The sequence below is a fragment of the Pogonomyrmex barbatus genome, unplaced genomic scaffold (assembly GCF_055798465.1).
Source record: "Pogonomyrmex barbatus isolate J1 unplaced genomic scaffold, ASM5579846v1 scaffold1, whole genome shotgun sequence".
NCBI classification, from domain to species: domain Eukaryota; kingdom Metazoa; phylum Arthropoda; class Insecta; order Hymenoptera; family Formicidae; genus Pogonomyrmex; species Pogonomyrmex barbatus.
This window is the reverse complement of record NW_028297098.1, coordinates 8,510,283-8,530,568: the sequence shown is the minus strand read 5'-3', so window position 1 is coordinate 8,530,568 and position 20,286 is coordinate 8,510,283. Positions and strand designations below refer to the sequence as shown.

Here is a 20,286-nt window from a genome sequence, read left to right as displayed (position 1 = left end):
AAATCATTTGATAAAGATGTGTTACATACACGACACACGTTACGATGAGAAGTTCTGTTTGATAACAATAAGTAGTCCATAGATAATAATTATGTTGTATGTAAATTTTGTGATGAGAGAGTCGACGACGCGGCGCGAGAGTTTGAGCCGTATCGCAAATTCTGATTTTATTGTGAAAGCTTTTGTTATTACTCTCGTATTTCGGTGTATAATAAAGTGTTTCTTTCTTAAACTGTTCTTCCTTTCCTGACGCGAGTGTAACGTAAGTGAACCCGCTGCGAGTGCATCATTTTATGAGGAACAACAATATAATGAAATTATTATGATATTATATAATATTATAAAATTATTATTATTATTATTAATTTTTTATTATTTATTATTTATTTATTTTTTATTATTAATTATTTTTAATATATATATTATATTTAATATATATAATAAAATTATATTTTTTTAAATATTAGATATGCCAACCATTATTTCAGTTGGAGTTTTAGAAAACATACTGCAACTGCGTTTCGCTTTATAATCTTGAAGTAGTTAAAAAGCGCACGAAACTAAACCAGAACGACAGCCGCAGTACGCTTCCATTACATCGTAGTATGAGCACTCGGAATGAATAAAGGAACGCACCCTATGACACTATATCATTATGACGTCATTTTGACAGTACTGCTAATAAAAAACAAAAGCTAAAAAAAAGAATTGAAAGATGATTTCCGAATGATGTTATATTCTAAAAGAATCAGAATAAAAAGAAAGAAAAAATAAAAGAAAGAAAAAAAAAGAAAGAAATATTTTCCTTGATGGATCGCGGTAGTAATAGAACCGTATTGGAAATCATTGCATGACGTCAGAATAAAAGAGAAGGAATAGACTTGAGCTGCGTTTCGTAACTCACTGTCAGTACTGTAATGCCGTTCCGAAATTCATTCCAGTGTGCTGCGATAGCACTACGATAGAATAATGATATTATAAATTTTGTCGTCACTTTCTGCAGCTACTGTAGCTAAAGAATGCGTTCCTTTATTCACTCCGAGTATCACGTCATGATATGTAATGGAAGTGTATCGTTTTAGTTTCGTACGCTTTTTACTGCTTCAAGATTATAAAACGAAACGCAGTTGCAATATATTTTCAAGCTCCAACTGAAAATGGCTAGCATATGTAATATTAAAAAAAATATAATTTTATTATATATATTAAATATAATATAAAATAATTAATAATAATAAAAAAATAAATAAATAATAAATAATAAAAAAATTAATAATAATATTAATATTAATGATAACAATAATAAAAAATAATAAATAATAATAATAAATAATTGTATAAATTATATAATATCATAATAATTTCATTATATTATATTATTTCATATTATACGCTTTATTTTTTTCAATATCAATCAAGGTTATTTCAATCTCCATGAAAACAGCCATCTTTGTGCTCTAACTGCTTTACTTCGCTGATTGCAATAGCCGCAATAGGAAGTACGTCAAAATCGATGACGTACTCATAGAATTCAAGGCAATACTTTCGGAGTGCACTACTCTCTATATCGGAACGCTATTCGTAATGCTGAGGCTGGTGTCCCATGGTGCGAAATCTACTGGGAAACCGAACGCGCAAACCAATCACAGCGAAAGAACTAAAAGAAAAGAAAACTCGTTCATTCTGTTCGTTCTTTTGCTGTGATTGGTTTGCGCGTTCCGTTTTGCTGTGGATTTCCGCGCCATGGGATACCAACCTGACAGTATTCGGAGTGAATAAAGGAACGTATCCAAAAAGATGCAGCAATCACAGTACAAAATGGCGACGTTCGAAAAAGAAAAGTTAATTCTACTTGATGCAGAAACAAATATTCAATATAAAATAATAATAAATAAAGAAAACGCACAAAAAGCATTGCGAGATAAAAATAAAGTTTGATATATTATAGCAGATTCGATCATTCGCGCTACACCAAATTTGTATAAACGTTATTATATGCGAAATTATTGCTTTAATTGCTTTTCAAGAGAGATCGTCTATCTGATTTTCTATTCTTTTCTAAGATTGGCCTTATTAATTCCAATATAAAAAAAATGTATTCCGATGTAATCTAAAATAAATATATTTTAGTAAAATTACAAAAACAGTTTATCGTATCTACAAAGAATAAAAGATTATAAAAATATACCAAAAGTGAGTTTTAAATTCTTTATTTGTATATCGAGATACTACATCTTCTACAACGTATTTTAGGTATAGAATTTGATCTACTTTTCTTTAATATTATTAACATTTCCTCCATTACATACAGAGTTACTATCAGATTCACCGCTACTTGATTCCATTATATGTGCAATATTATCAATTATAAAAACTTTTTCCATTTTCTTATATTATGTGACAGTGTCATATGCAGTTGTACGCAATACTATTCAATCTCGTTTCGTTTCCATAATTTCACAGTACAGCGCTAGTGAACTAGTAAAAATGGAACGCTTGCATAGCACACTATAATGACGTCATGCTGGCAGTACTGCCAGTAAGTTATGGAACGCAGCCTTGAATTTGACGAACGTTGATGTAAAGAAATGGAATGCGGTGGAGAGGGAGAGGAATGTACGGAGCGGCGCGACGCGGCGACACGAGTAAACAACTGCGAATCAGCTGATGAGGCACAACATAACACAAGCCAGTCGGAGGGTGAGGAGGGCCTGTCGTTTACCCGTTACTGTTGCTACTCGCTACCACTGCTGCTGCTGCTGCTGCTGCTACTGTTGCTGTTGCTGTTGCTGTTACTGTTGCTGTCGCTGTTGCCGCTGTTGCTGTCGTTGATTATGGCGACGAGTAGCTCTGACGGCTCTTGCACCGCGCCCGCGGATTTTCAGCTTTCATCTGAACTGGAGGACGCGTCGAGTCGCTTGAGCATGAACTTGCTCAAGTGCCCATTGTGCCATAACAGCCGTCGAATTTTTTACTGCCGCCAGTGTGTCCAGAACGGGGATTTTATACATTCGAACACCGTTTACTCGGAACGGTGCGTTTGTTTCCTCCTTTCATTGCCTTTCTACAAATGGAGTAACGTGTCGCCGTTTTTTTTTTTTCATTTTTAATATGCAATCGAGTCCCCCAAGTGGGGATTTTCCAAATGCGTTATTTCTGAGAATACATTTTAACTATCTAGTAAGACGTCTGGAGCGACGGTAACACGCTCGAACCATGGTTATAATTACTGATGATGTTTAGGTTTGCAGACAAACAGACACGGCTCGGACGATTGAAGGCTGCTAGAGCACAATTAGAGGAGAAGTGCACGAAAGCTCTCGAGAGGCACAAGCAAAGAGACAAGCTGGTAAAAAATAATTATCTTTTATTCTGAAGCTCTTACATCCATAAGAAGATAATATATACATGTTGTTTATACATTCATTTCAATACATGCATATAGGGGAATTTTCAAATCTAATTTCAAATTTAATATTTTAATATGATTAAATAAAAATTATTATAAAAAATTATCATATAAGTCAAACAAATATATTGTGTTATCATCAAGTAGAATATTTTTTTTTATGCAACATGTTTACTCAGTAATATAATGTTTTATATCTCAAATTTTTGTAATTTCAGATTTGTGATATAAACACTTGTAAAGAAAGAGTAAGACTACTTCAATCTTTAGTAAATGAAACAAGACAGAGCATCAATAGAGGTGAGACCTAAAATTTACAATTGATTTATTCTATACACTTTTTTATTAATTATTTGATCTTTTTTTTACATATAGGTAATGAACGTTTAAATGTTTTGAAAGACGTCAACTCTCAGTTGACTCTGCGAGTGCCACGGCATGAGGATAGAATAGAAAAATTACATCGTTATGTTAATGGTCTAAAAGTTAAACAGGAAAAGCAGAAGGAAGCCGTGGAAAGAAAACGGGAGCAACTAAAGAAAGTTATTAAAACTGCTGCTAAGCAATTAATTCAGTATATTTTTCCGTTATCTAAGATCCAGCCAAATAGAAGGTATCAGATCCTTAAATATTTCTTTAGAAATTTAAATATACAAGATTTAATATTAAAATTAAAAATTAATTAAAATTTTAATATTTAATTAAAATTTTTAATATTAAAATTTTAATATTAAATCATCAAATTTAATGTTAAAATAATTATTATTTATAGCTTATGCAACGAGGACAGCGACAGTGCCACTTCAGACATCCTTACTAGTGCATTAGCAGATGCATCAGGTACGTCATATGTTCGAGGTAGATGGATCAGTGAAAAAGAAAGTTCTTTAGAAATCCATCACTGTATAGTTGAACCAACGTTGCCAGCAACGGGAGATTACAGCGCTTACTCTCTTTGGGGTAATTGCATTTATTCATTTTGATTAACAATGTTATGCGTAATTATAAATTGTAATATAAACCATATTATATGTAGTTGCAGCAAATAAAGATGGAGTACCAGGTGCGAACAAAGAAAATGCAATGCACAATCCGGCGTATAATATTAGTGCTGCTTTGACATATGCTACACAACTGGTTAATGTTCTTGCCTATTATGTTAATGTAAAATTACCATACAAACTTACCTGTGGGTATGTATAAAAACTTTTTATACACACACACACACACACACACACAAAAACTTTTTATTATTTATTTTTTATTATGTGTGCGCGTGTGTGTAACTCAAATAGCACTTGTTCATTATATAGCGTTATTCCTTGTAAAAAAGTCGAAAAATCCTGAACTATTTTGTTCATTATCTAAAACTAAAAATATCGAGGATATCTAGCATTTACTATATATGATAAATGCTAGATATTTTGAATATTTATTTTCAGTTTTAGATAATGAAATGCACAAACACATATTAACATAAGCTGTTTATAAACAGTTTCTTTATCCTACTTATGTTCTTTCAGAGAGTTTTGCGGGAATGAATTGTCGGACCAAAAATTTGCTAGGAAAGTAGCAAGGCTAAATAGTAATGTATTACATTTGTGTTTTACACAAAATACAAAAATAGATGTTTTACATCCCATGCATACATTGCAAAACTTGATACATTTACTCAATACTGAAATTAGTGACCTCGGAAGGTAATTCATGACTTTAACAGACAGAATTAAGTTTATAAAAAAAATTATTAAAAAATTATGTACTATGTATCATAGAATTGGACCAATGGAAGTTGATCCATCTATAATAGCACAACTTCATAATCAATTAGTTCCTGATTTGGAAAACAGCGATGATTCAGCTTCCGATGAAGAAGACTTGTGTTGGGGTTGGGAGGCTGTAAGTCACACTTCTGTAAGTTATATATGTTTTTATGAGTCTCGAACAATAAGAACATGATTATATATTGTATTATATTCATGTGGTACTATATGTATATAGGTACCAAGTATCGCTTGTCCTGAAATGGCAGTACCTGTCTCTGGAGCGATGATTAGTCAGCAGTCTTCTAGTATGCAAGTGCATCAGAGTGTCGCTGGTGGCTTGGTAACAAGTGCAGCAGCCAGTATCGCATCGATTTGGCGAGGTTGGACTAATAAATAATTTTTTTCCTTTTGACTAGTAAGTTTTTTTCTGTGCAGGTATTCTGTACAGGTATTGTATATTCGAATTTCAAGTCAAAGAACAGAAACTCTGAAGAGATGTTTTGAAGTAAATGTAAAATGAAGCGATATTTATATATAATAATATTTATATATTGTGGAGATATGGAGATGTGATTTAAAATCAACATGTAAATATGTGACTTTCTTAACTTACATTTAACACTCAAAATAGTTCAAATACATTGTGACAGATTCTGTTAGATCTAATATCTAATTTAGCTCGAATTTAAAGTAAAAAAAGATTAGAAAACTTATGGTTGTTTTAATAAATTTACAGACATTTTATATTGTACCACGAAAATAATAAATTGTAATATATTAAAATGTATATTAATAGTATGTTAATATAAATGTATGTAAATGTATATTAATAATTTTATAAAACAGGATGTATTAGCACAGGCATATATTTATATAGAATTAATTATGGTAGAATATATAAGTATGCAATGACTGCCTTTTCTATGCTCATCGTATTTGATGTGATTATTCACATAAATAAGATATGCTTCTCTATATTAAATATATCATTAACATATTTGACATCTTATGTAAAAGTTTTTGGGTATCTTGAGTTTGTAACTAATTTTTTGCTTCTGTTCGAAGAAGAAAAACTTTAATTGCAATAATATAATGTAAAGTGTTTGTTGCTAAATAATGCGAGATAAATCCTGTTTATTTGATATATTCTAAATAAGTACTAAAATGTTTCAGTAAACTGTGAATAATACATATATTATTTATTATATGATTTATTATGTAATATATTTTCTACTATAAATATAGAAATAGATTTTATTAAATTTCATACTTAATAGTATAAGCGAAAAGAGAATTGTGAAATATATTAACTGAATTTGATTATATTAACTATATCAAAAGAGCATCAATAAATAATATTGTGGTCATTGTAGAATATATGATCATCCATAAGAAACTAGCACACATTCTACAAAAGTAGATAGTTAATAATATGATTTTCCAGATTAAATATTTAGTCTATTTAGTATACAATAATCTTATTTTATTTTTATATAATGCATTGATTTTCATATTTCTTATATTAAAAAATAGTAATTTATTCTTGGTCATTTGATGGAGAAGACTAGGATGAAAATAATTAATAATTTGTCGATGAATATAAAATCAATAAATGTAAGCATAATCTATTTCATAATTATGATGAGAAATGCTTTCTATAAAACATCATCAAATGTTGAAATTCCGTTATAAATTTCCTAAGTCATTTTTTGAATAGTACAAAAATAAAGACGCGAAAAAACGACATTATAAATAGATAAATACTTTTTCATTACAATACTAATAATAATTAGCATAATTTTCATATATCCAATTTTCTGAATAATGTTACAAAATTTTATAAACATATAAGTAGAAAAAAATAATTTCACAAATAGACAGATTACAATATTAAAATGTTGACAAACATGAATTCACCTGATATATGATTTAGCACAAATGTATATCTTATTTAATAATGTATATATGTATATGTATGTATGTGTGTAATTATTATTTTGACCATTGTTGTTTGTAGCATTAAAACAAGCGTTACCAATATATTTCAAATTAGATTAGATTTAAGTTATATATATTATAGAAACGATGGCAGTGGATTACAAAGCGCAACAATTTGAATCACATTTTTTAAATTGTAAAAATATATGAAATAGTGTAAGTATATTACATATGTGGATTGTACGTGGATGGGCGAATATACAGTTTTTTATCTTATTATCATAAAAATGGCTATGTTTTATTGAACAAAGATATATTGTGATATCTCGAATAAACTAGGATCTGTTTTTTTATTGTTATTGCTATTTAAGTAATATCAATAAGAAAAATTGCATACTTTTTAAATATATCGATAATAATATGTCCATACCATTTTAAATCTTTTGTATCTTCTTCAATATTTTGGAATAAATATGTAAAAGTAATCTGTAATACTTTATTCGTAAATATATATATATATATATTATATATGTACACACGCACGCACGCACATACTGAGCGAATACATAAAATGAATTGGCACAGGTAACTCCAAATAACAAGTTGCTGGATAAATAAGTCTTATATAAAAGGAAAAGGAACATATAAGCATTGGTTTCTATTTTTATATAAAAAGCAAAAAATTTATTTTGTTTATGATCGAATAAAATTATTTTAACTGCGTCAGAAGAGCAATACAACCAAATATAGTATAAAAAAATTAATTATGCCTTGAAAAGCCTGTTATGCGTATAATAATCATACAACAGTACCAAATAAATACATCAATTTCTACATTTAATATATATTATGTTTTTATGTAAATACTAAATAATGTAAATGCTCATGTTTTCATTAAAATAAAATATAATTCTACATATATCAACAAAATTATATGCACAAAAAAAATATGTAAAATTTTAGAATAGCCTTTTTAACTTCACGAGCAATACTGAGTTTTCTAATTTAATAAGAGTAACATTATAATATTTAATTCTTTACATAATTATCGATTATGTAACATAATTTTATTTCAAAGTTACAACCATCTCTTTGCTGAGATTAATAAAATTTCATTAAAAACATTCATTATGAAGATATATTTCATGTATAATTCAATGTATAAAAGAAATAAAAAATGTAGGTATGAGATATATATTAAAAGAATTTTTCAAATCTTTCTCCATTCTATCCTTAGCTAAACAAAAAAAAAAAACGCTTTGTACGATGTATTCCTTTAATATCACACAAAATAAATGTGACAACCTGACACTATTCAATTACCACTCTGCACAGTCTCTGCTTGTATAGTACTCCATTATGATTCTTGATAATAGATATCTCATTTTCACCATTTTTGGATTGGCCAGTCTATTTCAATTTCGCATATACGAAATCGTATACGTATACGTATTGTATACACTAACTGCTCTGTGAATTCTGTAATCACATCATTATATAGTACTTTAATTTTTGCACACATCTTTTTCTAAAAATATAACAGTCACGTGCATATTATATTGTTTTTTTATGAGTATACACATATTTTTGACATTCAGTATTTTTGAATTAATTTGGTAATATTACATATATAAATAATTTAAATATTACGTATATAAATAATTTATTTTTTTATAAACAAAAATAATTGCATAGTTTTAAATTAAATATGAAATATTTTTATATTTAACTTTTTTTGTCTAAAACATCACAGAATAATGATTGATATTATATGACAATCTAAATTCAAATTTTTTAAAATTCTTAATTGCTAATTTGAAATTTTCTTGACTCCAAAATTATTAATCTAATTTTCACTATTTTCAACATTATTTATATCTTTGCGATACAAATATTTCATTGATTAATAAAACTATAGCTTGTTATATCGCTATATGGTAATAATACACTTTATAATATATTTAGTACAAATAAATAATGTAAATTATATAAATGAAATATCAATAATTTATCATCTATAAATATTAATAACTACTGTTTCTTTATATTAAATATAACACGAAAATATATTAGTGTTTGACTATTATCAAATATCAATAATAATAGAAAAAGGAAATATTATATTAGTTAAATGGAAAATCTTAGATTATTTAAAAACGTGTACCATAAAAGTTGTACCATTAGATATCTATTTAAAGATTCAAAATTCTGTGTATACTTTTCTTAAATGATTTTAATTCTGTATTTTACATTTTATTTTCTAAAATAAAATATTGCATTTTCATCGTTAATATAATCATCGTTTAATCATAATTATAAAGTGGTCTTCAGATAAATTAAATAATAGAGTTATATAAATATTATTTGAAAATATTTTATCAAACAAATGTTATATGGACAAATATTACGTGGACATCAAACATTTATATCTTATATCAGCTAATTATTAATAACATCAATAGCATATTTCTAGGGAAAACGTATTTTAAATAAAAAATAACGTATATAATATTAATACAAAAAAACGTAGTCTGAAATTTTCATTAAGAGCTATGTCATTAATTCAAATTACTTTGTTCTTTTTTTTTGATGGAGATAATAATTGATAACTTTATCACACATGCTTATTGCCATCCTGTTATACGAATATTTTGTAATTAATTACAATGATATACTATGGCTAACACATATATAATCTTTTTATAAAAAAGAAAGTAGAACTCGCGGAATATCCGCATTCGGTATCTATTCTATTTGTGTAATAGACCATTGTCACTTTTGCTGTTATCCGATTCTTTTTCGAAACACTATAAAAAAGTCACATTATTCAAAATGGTATAATCCTAATTTGTTGCGATAATATAACATAATAATTAACAAGGTATTTTATATTTAACTAATTGCTTAAAGAAATAGATAAAGTGTAATCACACACGCTTACTTATGAAAAATAAAAGATTTGTTCCCATCAAATCATTTTAATTGCGTATTATGTACAATAAACATAGACAGGTATTGTACAATTATGTCGACGAATACAATGACTATAATTAATATATCTAAAATAATGTATCACCGCATTTAAACCGCTGAAATTCTGCAATATACGACAGGCGCTTATTGTAAGACCTTAACTCTTTTTTTTATTTCCTTAACTCTGTATGATTCAAACGCCGCATTTGAGAATAGCAATATATATAATTTTTACTTTGTCCTACAATTAAATCGGAAAAAGAAAGATTAAGTAGAAGCTGTGATATATCAAAACTTTAATAGTTGTTATTAGCTTGGTCAGTGGGGATCTGTATGTCCCTGGCAGACTTGTGTTCTGATTCAATAAAAGAATGAGGAAAGGCTGAAAAAACTTTATAAAAAGATTAAAGAATAATTCGTAATAGATTAATAAAGAGATAATGTACAACATTTATTTTATTCCAAATTCATCAAGAAGATTTATAAGATTTAGAAAAATTAAATGAATAATTGTTTAATCAAATTTCTGATTACGATAAAAACATGTGACAACGATGATTCATTAAAAGAAATAATAATCAAATAGATATTCGATAATAATAATCGAATAAATATAAAAAATGAAAGAATCTTTCAAGTATGTTGCATTCGTGAAACATTAATATAATAGATAAATATTAGAGAAAGATATTTATTTGATATTAATTTTTGCAAAATTTTAAAAAAGTTAAACACAATATCATGTAAACACAATTAAGATTTAAAATGATTATATAATAATAATAATAGAATATGTACGATATTACAATTTTTTAACAATAAAATTAATAAATATGAGTTTCCCATAATCTTATAATTAATATTGTAAATAACATTTAGAGCAATTATAAGATCACAAAAAATAAATGCAGTATTATAGTTATTTCATTACTTCGATTATATCATTTGAACTTGATTGATACATAATTGTATCTAACAGTGACATTAATAAAACACTAGTTTTTGTTTTCATGAAAGTATATATTTTATACAATTTCTCATCTTAATAGTCCTATTCTGTAGAATACAAATGTTAAAATGTTTGAAAAACATTGGTAGTAATCGACAAGCACATATACAAATTACACATATAAATTTTTTTACACACGCGCGCGCGCGCGCGCGTGTGTGTGTGTGTGTGTGTGGTGTGTGTGTATAATTACATAAAAAAGCAATCCTTGCTGTTTTAGTTAATGATTATATTTAGTATAATTCTTTCTAATTTCATGAAATATTTGGCTCAATAACGTTGATTACTTATTGTGCAGAATAGGACTATATGTAAAAAAGATTCATTGTTACAGGAAGATAATAATTCATGTTAAAATTCTAATTCAAATCTTTACAAAACAAGTGGCTTACTTTAATTATTTAAATAATCCCATATTATATTGTAAAATATTATTAAATTAAGATTATGCCACGAAATATAATTTTTCATTTAAAAGCATATCTGTACAGTCCTATGGATGCAATATTTGAATTGAAACTATATACCATTAATAGGTATTATACTAATAGGTATTATACCTTTGTCACTAGGTGAGCCACAAAAGCAAAGGGAGATATTCAGCTATTAAATTATTTTTAAGTTTATAGTTATATAGATACACTCTATATAATATTTGTAATTAGACTTCAATCATTTTGAGAAATTATAAAGTTTTATATATATATATATCTGTAATTCACAATCTTCGTCTTGTAAATCTTGAAAATCTAATACTTTTTTAAATAAAATTAAGAAACATATTATTACGGTATTAATGATTGACAGGTCGCGAAAAACTACGAGATTTTTTACGATAAGTCACTCTACTCCAATGATTTGGGATGCATTTATTTCTTCATTATAACTAATAATAATAGAAGGAAAGACTTGCTCAGATTCAGCAAAGATGATTGTAACTGTACCACCCTCCCCTCCCTCTACACACATCTCGGCATTATTCGTCCGAGAAAACTCATCAACCCCATAAACTTTCGTGTTAGATTTAAAAGAAAAAAATTTGAAGTACCATCGAGATATATTAGTATCTTCACAATTCTATTTAAGAGACATTGTTAGTAAAAATAGAGAGTTAATTCGTTCTCTGTATAAGATTATATATTTATTTCTAATATATTACTTTAAAAAAAAAAACAGATGATAAATTGCGCATTAATTCTGTTAGTTTCAGGATATTCCACTTTATAACCAGAAATGGTAATGTATTTCGGTATGTATACTTTATTGTATTTACGAGGTTGACCTTGATGTATAGTTTCCACTTTCTTTTCAAAAACATATTTTCATATGTGTGAATTATAAAATTTGAAGATAAATAGGTTAATGTTTGATATGCGTTATTTCATTAATCACAAAACTGATTTGCGCGCGCGCGTGTGTACACATATTTGTGATAACATATATGTTTTACTTTCGATTGAATTGTATACAATATGCTTGAATTTTGTACATGTGAATGTATATATGCGCGCGCGTAAGTTCGATAATTATTGTATTTCTGAATGTACATTAAATATTTTAATAATTATTTTTAATTCTATTCTGTATTTAAAAATAATTTAATTATGATTGAATAGTCAAATATAAAATGTCATATGAAAAGTTTACAAAATAACATTAATAGGAAACTAAACTCAAGGCTTCCTTGCTAAGTATTATAACTTTTCATTTTTAAAATTACTTGAAGGAAATATTAATATTAATAAGAAAATATTAATACACTATTTTTCAGATAACTCTTTCGTGTGTGTGTGTGTGTGTGTGTGTGTGTGTGTGTGTGTGTGTGTGTGTGTGTGTGTGCATATATTTTTATATATATATATATATAATATATATATATATATATATATATATATATATACATATCATACATACATATATATAAAATTGATAATTTTAAAACTAATATTCAGTTTTTTCCTACTCTTCTTGTGTAAAAAATTTCTGAAGTTTTATGAAGTACATTGAGCTGATAATTCCATAAACACTAAGAACTGATTATAAACGAAGAATAGGAAATACCGATCAGAGACATAGATATATATTCTGAGCGCTAATCTTTTCTAGATCTACAAAAATATATAATTGTACATAGCAATATTATACACTTTTTTATCAACATAGCGAGAGGATATGACAAAAATTCTCTATTAAATTCTTTTCAAGTTTGAAAATCTCGCTTTATGATGTATGAATTACAGAAAATATTGAAATACAGAATTTTTTGTACAGTGTTGAAGGAAAAATACATTATTGATAAAATATAACGTTAAATCATGTTCGCATGTGAAAGAGCTATGCAAGCGGTATAAAATGTATAATAGTTTATTGTGTAAAATTTCACAATAATTAAATATTCAAAGATATTATTCCTTTTTAAAGTATCTTCAAATAAATGCATACATAATAACATATTATGCTCTCTACATTTTTTTACATATTTATAATATATTAAAACTTACGTCTTCTTTCTTGATTAGACTTTATATTATTTAATTTTCTATTTTTTATTCCAACTTGTACATTTAATTTTTAACATCTGTTTAATATCCCTCTTATAATAACTGTGTGTACTATATTTTTTTATTCCCTGCATGAAAAAAAATTTACAAAATCCAACGATAGTAATAATTATAAAAATAATCAATGTTGAAAAAATTAAATAATCAATTACGATTATGTGTAAATTATGCAATCTGTTTTACATTTTCTCCTGAAATATGCCATCAATCATACAAATGTTTTCTACATATAAAGTATCTTGTTTGTTCGACTTTTTTTCTTATTCTAAATAAAATATTGTTCAGAATAATAAGAGTGCGTATTAAAATTAAAAATATTTATAATTATCCTTAGTCCCTTCGTAGTTGATATTTTACTTGTACTATTATTCCATTAAAATTATTAACTGGCTTAATTCGCAAATCAATAATTTGCATAAAACTTAGTTAAGTATGTTCACTATTGATACTGCATTTAAGTATCAGCCATACTTCTAAAACAAATATAAATCTTGTGATCTTTCGAAATATAGATTCCCTTAGATATATAATCCCGGGTATTGTTTCAATGACTACTGCAATTACTAAAGTCACCACGGAAACTTTTATACAGCTTGAGTCTTTAAACAAATAATATAGATAAATGGAAATAGAAATATTTACAAAAGTATATAATATTCAATTTACTGCATATTTAATTAATTTACGCGCTAATTTACGTTGTGCCAATCACTTTGTAAAGGTCTATTACGCACGCACGCACGCACGCACGCACGCACGCACGCACGCACGCACGCACGCACGCACGCACGCACGCACGCACGCACGCACGCACGCACGCACGCACGCACGCACGCACGCACGCACGCACGCACGCACGCACGCACGCACGCACGCACGCACGCACGCACGCACGCACGCACGCACGCACGCACGCACGCACGCACCACGCACGCACGCACGCACGCACGCACGCACGCACGCACGCACGCACGCACGCACGCACGCACGCACGCACGCACGCACGCACGCACGCACAAAATAAATTCTTTTGATTTTTTCTTTTGAAGTTTTTTTATTTTTTACATATATTATAAGTGTGTTATATATGTAATACACTTACATAATATCTAATATACATAAATATTTTGAAAGAGATTATGAAATATAGAATAAAATTTTATAAAATAACACGATATTTCATGGATGTCTAAAATTGATAAATCGAGAAATAATTTATAACATAGCCTTATTTATTATTTATTTTATGTAAAAGCCTTCATAGTTTTATATACAGGATGTAACTAAAAAAACATATGGTGTATACCATGAGATATAGGACAAGAATCCAAATCAAAAAGTCCTGAGTCATTTTTTGATCTGAGCTTTTTGTTTGTTATTATACATTGTTAAAATTAATGAATCGACGCCCGTCTATACAGGGAAAGCAGGGACGGAGCAAAGCGTAATAGACGAATTACACGGAGGGAGAACGACGCCGACAGTGAGCGAGGCAGTTGTAGTCATCAATCTCATTCAATTCTCTCTTTCTCTCTTTCTCTCTCTTCCTTTTCCCCCTCTCTCCATTCTGTTAAAAAAGTTTTAAAGAACAGGAAGTACATAGCTAAAATAAGTGTCTTGATATTTTTGTAATAAATTATCGATTTATTGTTAACTAATTGATTAAATTTATTTAATTAAAATTGTAATAAGTATTCAAAGTGAACTTTTCTTACTTTGATACATGCTCTTGCTCTTTTCTGTATGTTTCGCGTAGCTCTTTGAACTTTATCATTATTGATTTTCTCGATAATACGGAATACTAATTCTGTCATCTCATCCGCTGTCTCGATATTTGTATACAACAATACTTTTTTTTTGCTCCCGAAAGAAAAGTCGCATAGATTGTAGTCTGGAGATTGAGCAGACCACGGAGTTATTGAATCTTTCCCGAACCATTCTTAAAACTTTTCATTAAGATAACGGCGGACAATATCTTTAAATAAGATTAATAATAAGTTTCAAAGAGCTACGCAAAACATACAGAAAAGAGCAAGAGCATGTATCAAAGTAGAAGGGGCTTACTTGGAACACTTATTATAATTTTAATTAAATAAATTTAATCGATTAATTAAAATAAATCGATAATTTATTACAAAAATATCAAAACGTTTGTTTTGGCTATGTACTTTCTAATCTTTAAGATTTTTTTAATAGGGCGGAGAGAGAGGGAGGAGAGAGAGAAAGAGAGAGAGAGAGAGAGAGAGAGAGAAAGAGATTAATCTTTATTAGCCTTCTGAGCTACTTTAACAAACAAAAACTAATATTAATATTAATACTAAACTAATGCTAATAACTAATACAACACTAATATAATTAGAATTGAAATTAACGCCAAACAAAACAACAACGAAAACAATTATTCTATTCCATTTAACACATAATCCTTTAACTTTTATTTAAAATTTATCAATCCTGTACATTGCTTTACATAATGCATTATACAATCTTAATCCCTCAGAACATGCTCTTTTGTGCACTAGTTATTTTTTTAAGTTGAATTTCAATATTGCCTGCTTGTCGTGTCTTCCCTCACTTCCTACTACCCTATACTTATCTCTTCTTAACTATTCCGGTAATAAATTATTCAGAATTTTAAAAATGAATATGCATACATTATAGTGTAATCTCTATTTTATCGACATAAATTGTAGCGCCTGCAACATATCTCTTACTTTAGTATACCTATTACATTGTAAAATAACTCTCATAGCCCGATTCTGTGCTTTTTATAAATTACATAAATGAGTTTCTCTCATTGCAACAATGTAGCACAATATTCAAAGTGCGGCGCTATAATTGCTTTATATATCATACATCTAGTAGTATACATCGATATCGAGTTACCTATTCTGTTTAAGAAGTTTGTTTTCTTCCTTATCTTTTTTAACATATAATTACAATGATTATAAAATTTAAGTCTATCATCTATAATTATATCCAAATATTTTATTACTTCCACATGTTCTATTATAGTTCCATCCAAGCAATTCAATACAATGTTACCTTTCACTTCCTTTCTTATACCTCTATCATATATTTTATTTTTCCTGCAATCATTTTTAACTTATTTATATTCATCCATGTTTCAACTACATTGAATACTGTGTTCATCTTTATTTCTAAATCCGTGCTACTTTCTCTATTTACATATATAAGCATGTTATCTGCGGACATTTTTATATTGCACCCCTCTGGACAAACTTTGATTATATCTGTAACAGTGCAGCTTTCCCGACGTCGCGGATTAACTCGTCGGTGCCAGGATTCGAAAGAAGGAGGGAGATTCGAGCTTACTAACCACACAGCAATTAACCAAAATATAAGCTTTATTGAGAGACTAATTATATATACAGAAGATAGGTGGATGCGCGCGCGCGCGCGCGCGCGCGTGTGTGTGTGTGTGTGTGTGTGTGTGTGTGTATGTGTGTGTGTGAATGCGAGTGTGTATTCAGGCGCAGTGTAATGTTCCGCACGATAATATTCACAATGGTAGGCGGAAATACAAAGTTTGCGAAGCGGAGTAGCGGTGCTAACAGAGGCCGCCGAAGCGGGAAGCGATATTTACACGGATCGCAGAAACGGAGTAACGGTAACTATAGACTATAGACAAGTTAGCAGAAGCGGAGTAGCGATAGCGATAGACTTACAAGCTAACTATATACAATATATACAAGTCCAAGCGAGGGCAGTCGCGCGCGCGTGCGCAAGCCCGCTACCGACGCCGAGAATCCCTAACTTCAGAGAGGTAGCACCCTTCTTCGTGACCTCGTCTGGAAAGTTAGGAAAGACCAACGCCGGTAGCACCTTGATTTCGGAGAGGTAGCACTCTTCTCCGTAGTCTCGTCTGGAAAGGAAGACTAGCAAGGAGGTCTCGCTCGAGACGGGAACTGGTGCCGACTTGTCCGGCGAGCTGGCTTATATACCGCTCCGGCTGCCCCTACCTCTCCGATTTTTCGATGGGGGGGAGTTCTCCACGGTGGGGTTTACACGGATAGTGGCGCTCTAAGACTGGTGGTCGGTCCTTACACTAGTGACGGCATGCGTGCCGTCATATCATCCTCTTACGACGCGGAGGGTGGAGTGATCGCACCTAGTCGGCGGATGGCTCATGGCCTGCCCCGAGGGTCGACCGGATGACCCATCGGCCGGTCGGGCTGGTCGCGCGGTATTTCTTGCCTATCGTGGCCGTCAGGAATAGTACTTCGACGATGGTTCCATCGTCGAGACGGACCACGATAGGCTGGTGGCGACGCCAGCCAGATCGCTTTTTGTTGGCGGTCGGCGTCCGACCGCTGGATCGAAATACCGGGCCAGGGCAGATGGACGCTCCACTGGCCGCTCGGTTCGACTGGAGACACTGGCGGTAATCGGACAGTGATCGATCGCAGTTTCTCCTCTGAGCTGTCGGACATCTCGCCAAACAGCTCCCTCATCACGCGTTTCTGCTCGCTCCGTATCGTTCGACATGGCGTTCGCTATGGCTCGCTGTATCGATTGACGGGTTGTTGACCGGTGCAGTGCCTTATATAGGTCAGCTCGTGGGCTGGCGGGATAAGCAGATCAGGCGGGTGGCTCCGCCCTACGGGATGCGCCTTTTACTCGGCGGGTCGGCAGCGCCCCGAGCGGCGTTTGGAACGGGGGGGGGGGTCAGGGCCGTAGTGCGTGGGATGCCCGAGGCAAAGTGGCCTGCGGGCGGTTGCTGCACCAGTTTGTGTGCCAGGCAATTAACGCATCATCGCCCGTATTGCGCGATGGAACATGCCTGGTCAGTAATACAGCCGAGCGAGCGGGAAATAGTTTTGGCTATTCCCAAATGTCCGGAGACCGGATCATCATGCAACCGTCGTATTACATTGGGCCGATCTTCTCGGGGCACGCATTGTTTCCATTGCTCCTCCGCTGATGTTTCACGAAAGTCTAGGTCGTGGAGAATGTGTCGGTAGAGGCGGCCTGCACGGATTAGTCGGGCCACTCGGTGGGCTGCGTCTTGATCCCTGTGCTGACTCTTTGGTACCATGGATAGCGGGGATTCCGGCTTATGATGCAGACTTGGCTCGCGGGAGAGAGCATCTGCCACCTGATTGAGAGTCCCCTTGCGGTATCGGATCTCAAAGTCGTATTGCTGGAGTTCGAAGAGCCATCTTCCCAACCGTCCGGACGGGGTCTCGAGTTGATGAAGCCACTTAAGTTGTGACAATGCATCCCGCCGCATCGTTCCGAATCATCATCCTACCGGACACCCGTCGGCTTAAAAGGCGCAAAGCGCCAATAAACGCTTTAAATTACCGAAATAATTAGTACAGCCTACGGGCCGTACGGGGAATCTGCGCTACGTAGCGCGACACGGCGGAGATACACGGACGCGCCCAGAGAAACCCGAATGCGTTTCAAAGATCAGAAGCAACGAACAAAGTTATTTTGTCCTTACAAATTAGTTCGGCAAAATAATACTCGCGGATCGACGCGAAGAGATACCAAATTTCACCGAATTATCGATCCGCAGGGTATAAAAAACCCGATCCGATCAGAAAACAGATAGATCCTCGGAAACATCCGCCGGGCTCGCTTAGCGAAACCGACTCCGATTCCAAATTGAGAATTCGCCAAGCAGAGGTTGCGAGTACGCCGCCCCAGCCAGGAGTTACTGGCCAGAACCGATTCTCCTATCCGATCCACCAAATCCGTTTGCCGGAAACGCTCGAGGTAGCGTATTCGCTGTCCCAGCCAGGAGTTACTGGCGCTGGCTAAGCATCTCCTCCGACTTCCGTCTAAACTACACTTGGCGACGAGCCACGATCGTGTCTCTCGATATGATTTGTCGTATCCCAAGTAGAAAGATAACGTCATTATGATTTAAGGTCATTTTTTGTCATTCGATGTTAGTGTACTAAAAAAATGACGTAAAATAAACGTAACATTTGTCACGAAATATTATCGTCATAAATATATTGTCATTTAATCGTGATTTTAAAGTTATTTTTAATGAATAAATAATGAAATAACATTAATTACTATCTTTTTTAATTAATTATAATATATTAGGTGTACAAAAAAGTTCTGAGCTTTAGATTTCATACAACCGAAATAACAATTTAAATTTTATATATCTTCCCACCTTTTTGCGGTTTTAAAGCATTGACATTTGGCCTTCTAAAATGTCATACGGTTTGGCGTTTGATGCACATAACCTCAAAAATCAGTAGTGTTCACGATGGCAATAACAAAAGAGCATATTTGATTTTCCATTCACTTCGCGTTTCATCTGAAGAAAAATGCTGCTGAAGCCACTGCAATGATTTGTGCTGCATATGGAGAGAACGCTGTAAGTCATATTACATGTAAAAGATGGTATCAAAAATTTCGCTAAGGAGATTTCAATCTTGAAGATGAACCGCGCGCTCTCAAAAGATTGAAACGGATGAATTGCAAGCACTGCTGGATATAAACTCTGCGCAAACTGAAAAGGAGCTTGCAGAACAGCTTGGCGTTACGCAGCAAACCATTACCGTACGTTTACATACGATGGGAAAGGTTCAGAAGGAAGGCAAATGGGTTCCGCATGAATTGTCCGAAGACAACAAAAATCGT

The 20,286-nt window shown here is 31.6% G+C and overlaps 2 protein-coding genes across 2 annotated transcripts in view; one reads left to right on the top strand and one right to left on the bottom strand.

Moving 5' to 3' along the window:
• The window catches only part of Atg14 (autophagy related protein 14), a 37,639-nt gene extending 30,041 nt beyond the window's left edge, over positions 1 to 7,598 (top strand). Inside the window, exons 2-10 of the mRNA XM_089082207.1 lie at positions 2,464 to 3,034; positions 3,244 to 3,349; positions 3,628 to 3,709; positions 3,785 to 4,022; positions 4,182 to 4,369; positions 4,446 to 4,602; positions 4,933 to 5,109; positions 5,185 to 5,323; positions 5,411 to 7,598. Coding sequence (XP_088938333.1) covers positions 2,589 to 3,034; positions 3,244 to 3,349; positions 3,628 to 3,709; positions 3,785 to 4,022; positions 4,182 to 4,369; positions 4,446 to 4,602; positions 4,933 to 5,109; positions 5,185 to 5,323; positions 5,411 to 5,572 — 1,695 coding nt within the window. The 5' untranslated portion in view covers positions 2,464 to 2,588 and the 3' untranslated portion in view covers positions 5,573 to 7,598. The remainder of the gene's footprint in view (positions 1 to 2,463; positions 3,035 to 3,243; positions 3,350 to 3,627; positions 3,710 to 3,784; positions 4,023 to 4,181; positions 4,370 to 4,445; positions 4,603 to 4,932; positions 5,110 to 5,184; positions 5,324 to 5,410) is intronic.
• A 10,832-nt stretch (positions 7,599 to 18,430) lies between these two features.
• On the bottom strand, positions 18,431 to 18,910 carry LOC148938010 (uncharacterized). Its single transcript, XM_089082246.1, has one exon. It carries the CDS (start codon positions 18,908 to 18,910, stop codon positions 18,431 to 18,433), a length of 480 nt encoding a protein of 159 aa, XP_088938372.1.
• Positions 18,911 to 20,286: the final 1,376 nt, after the last annotated feature.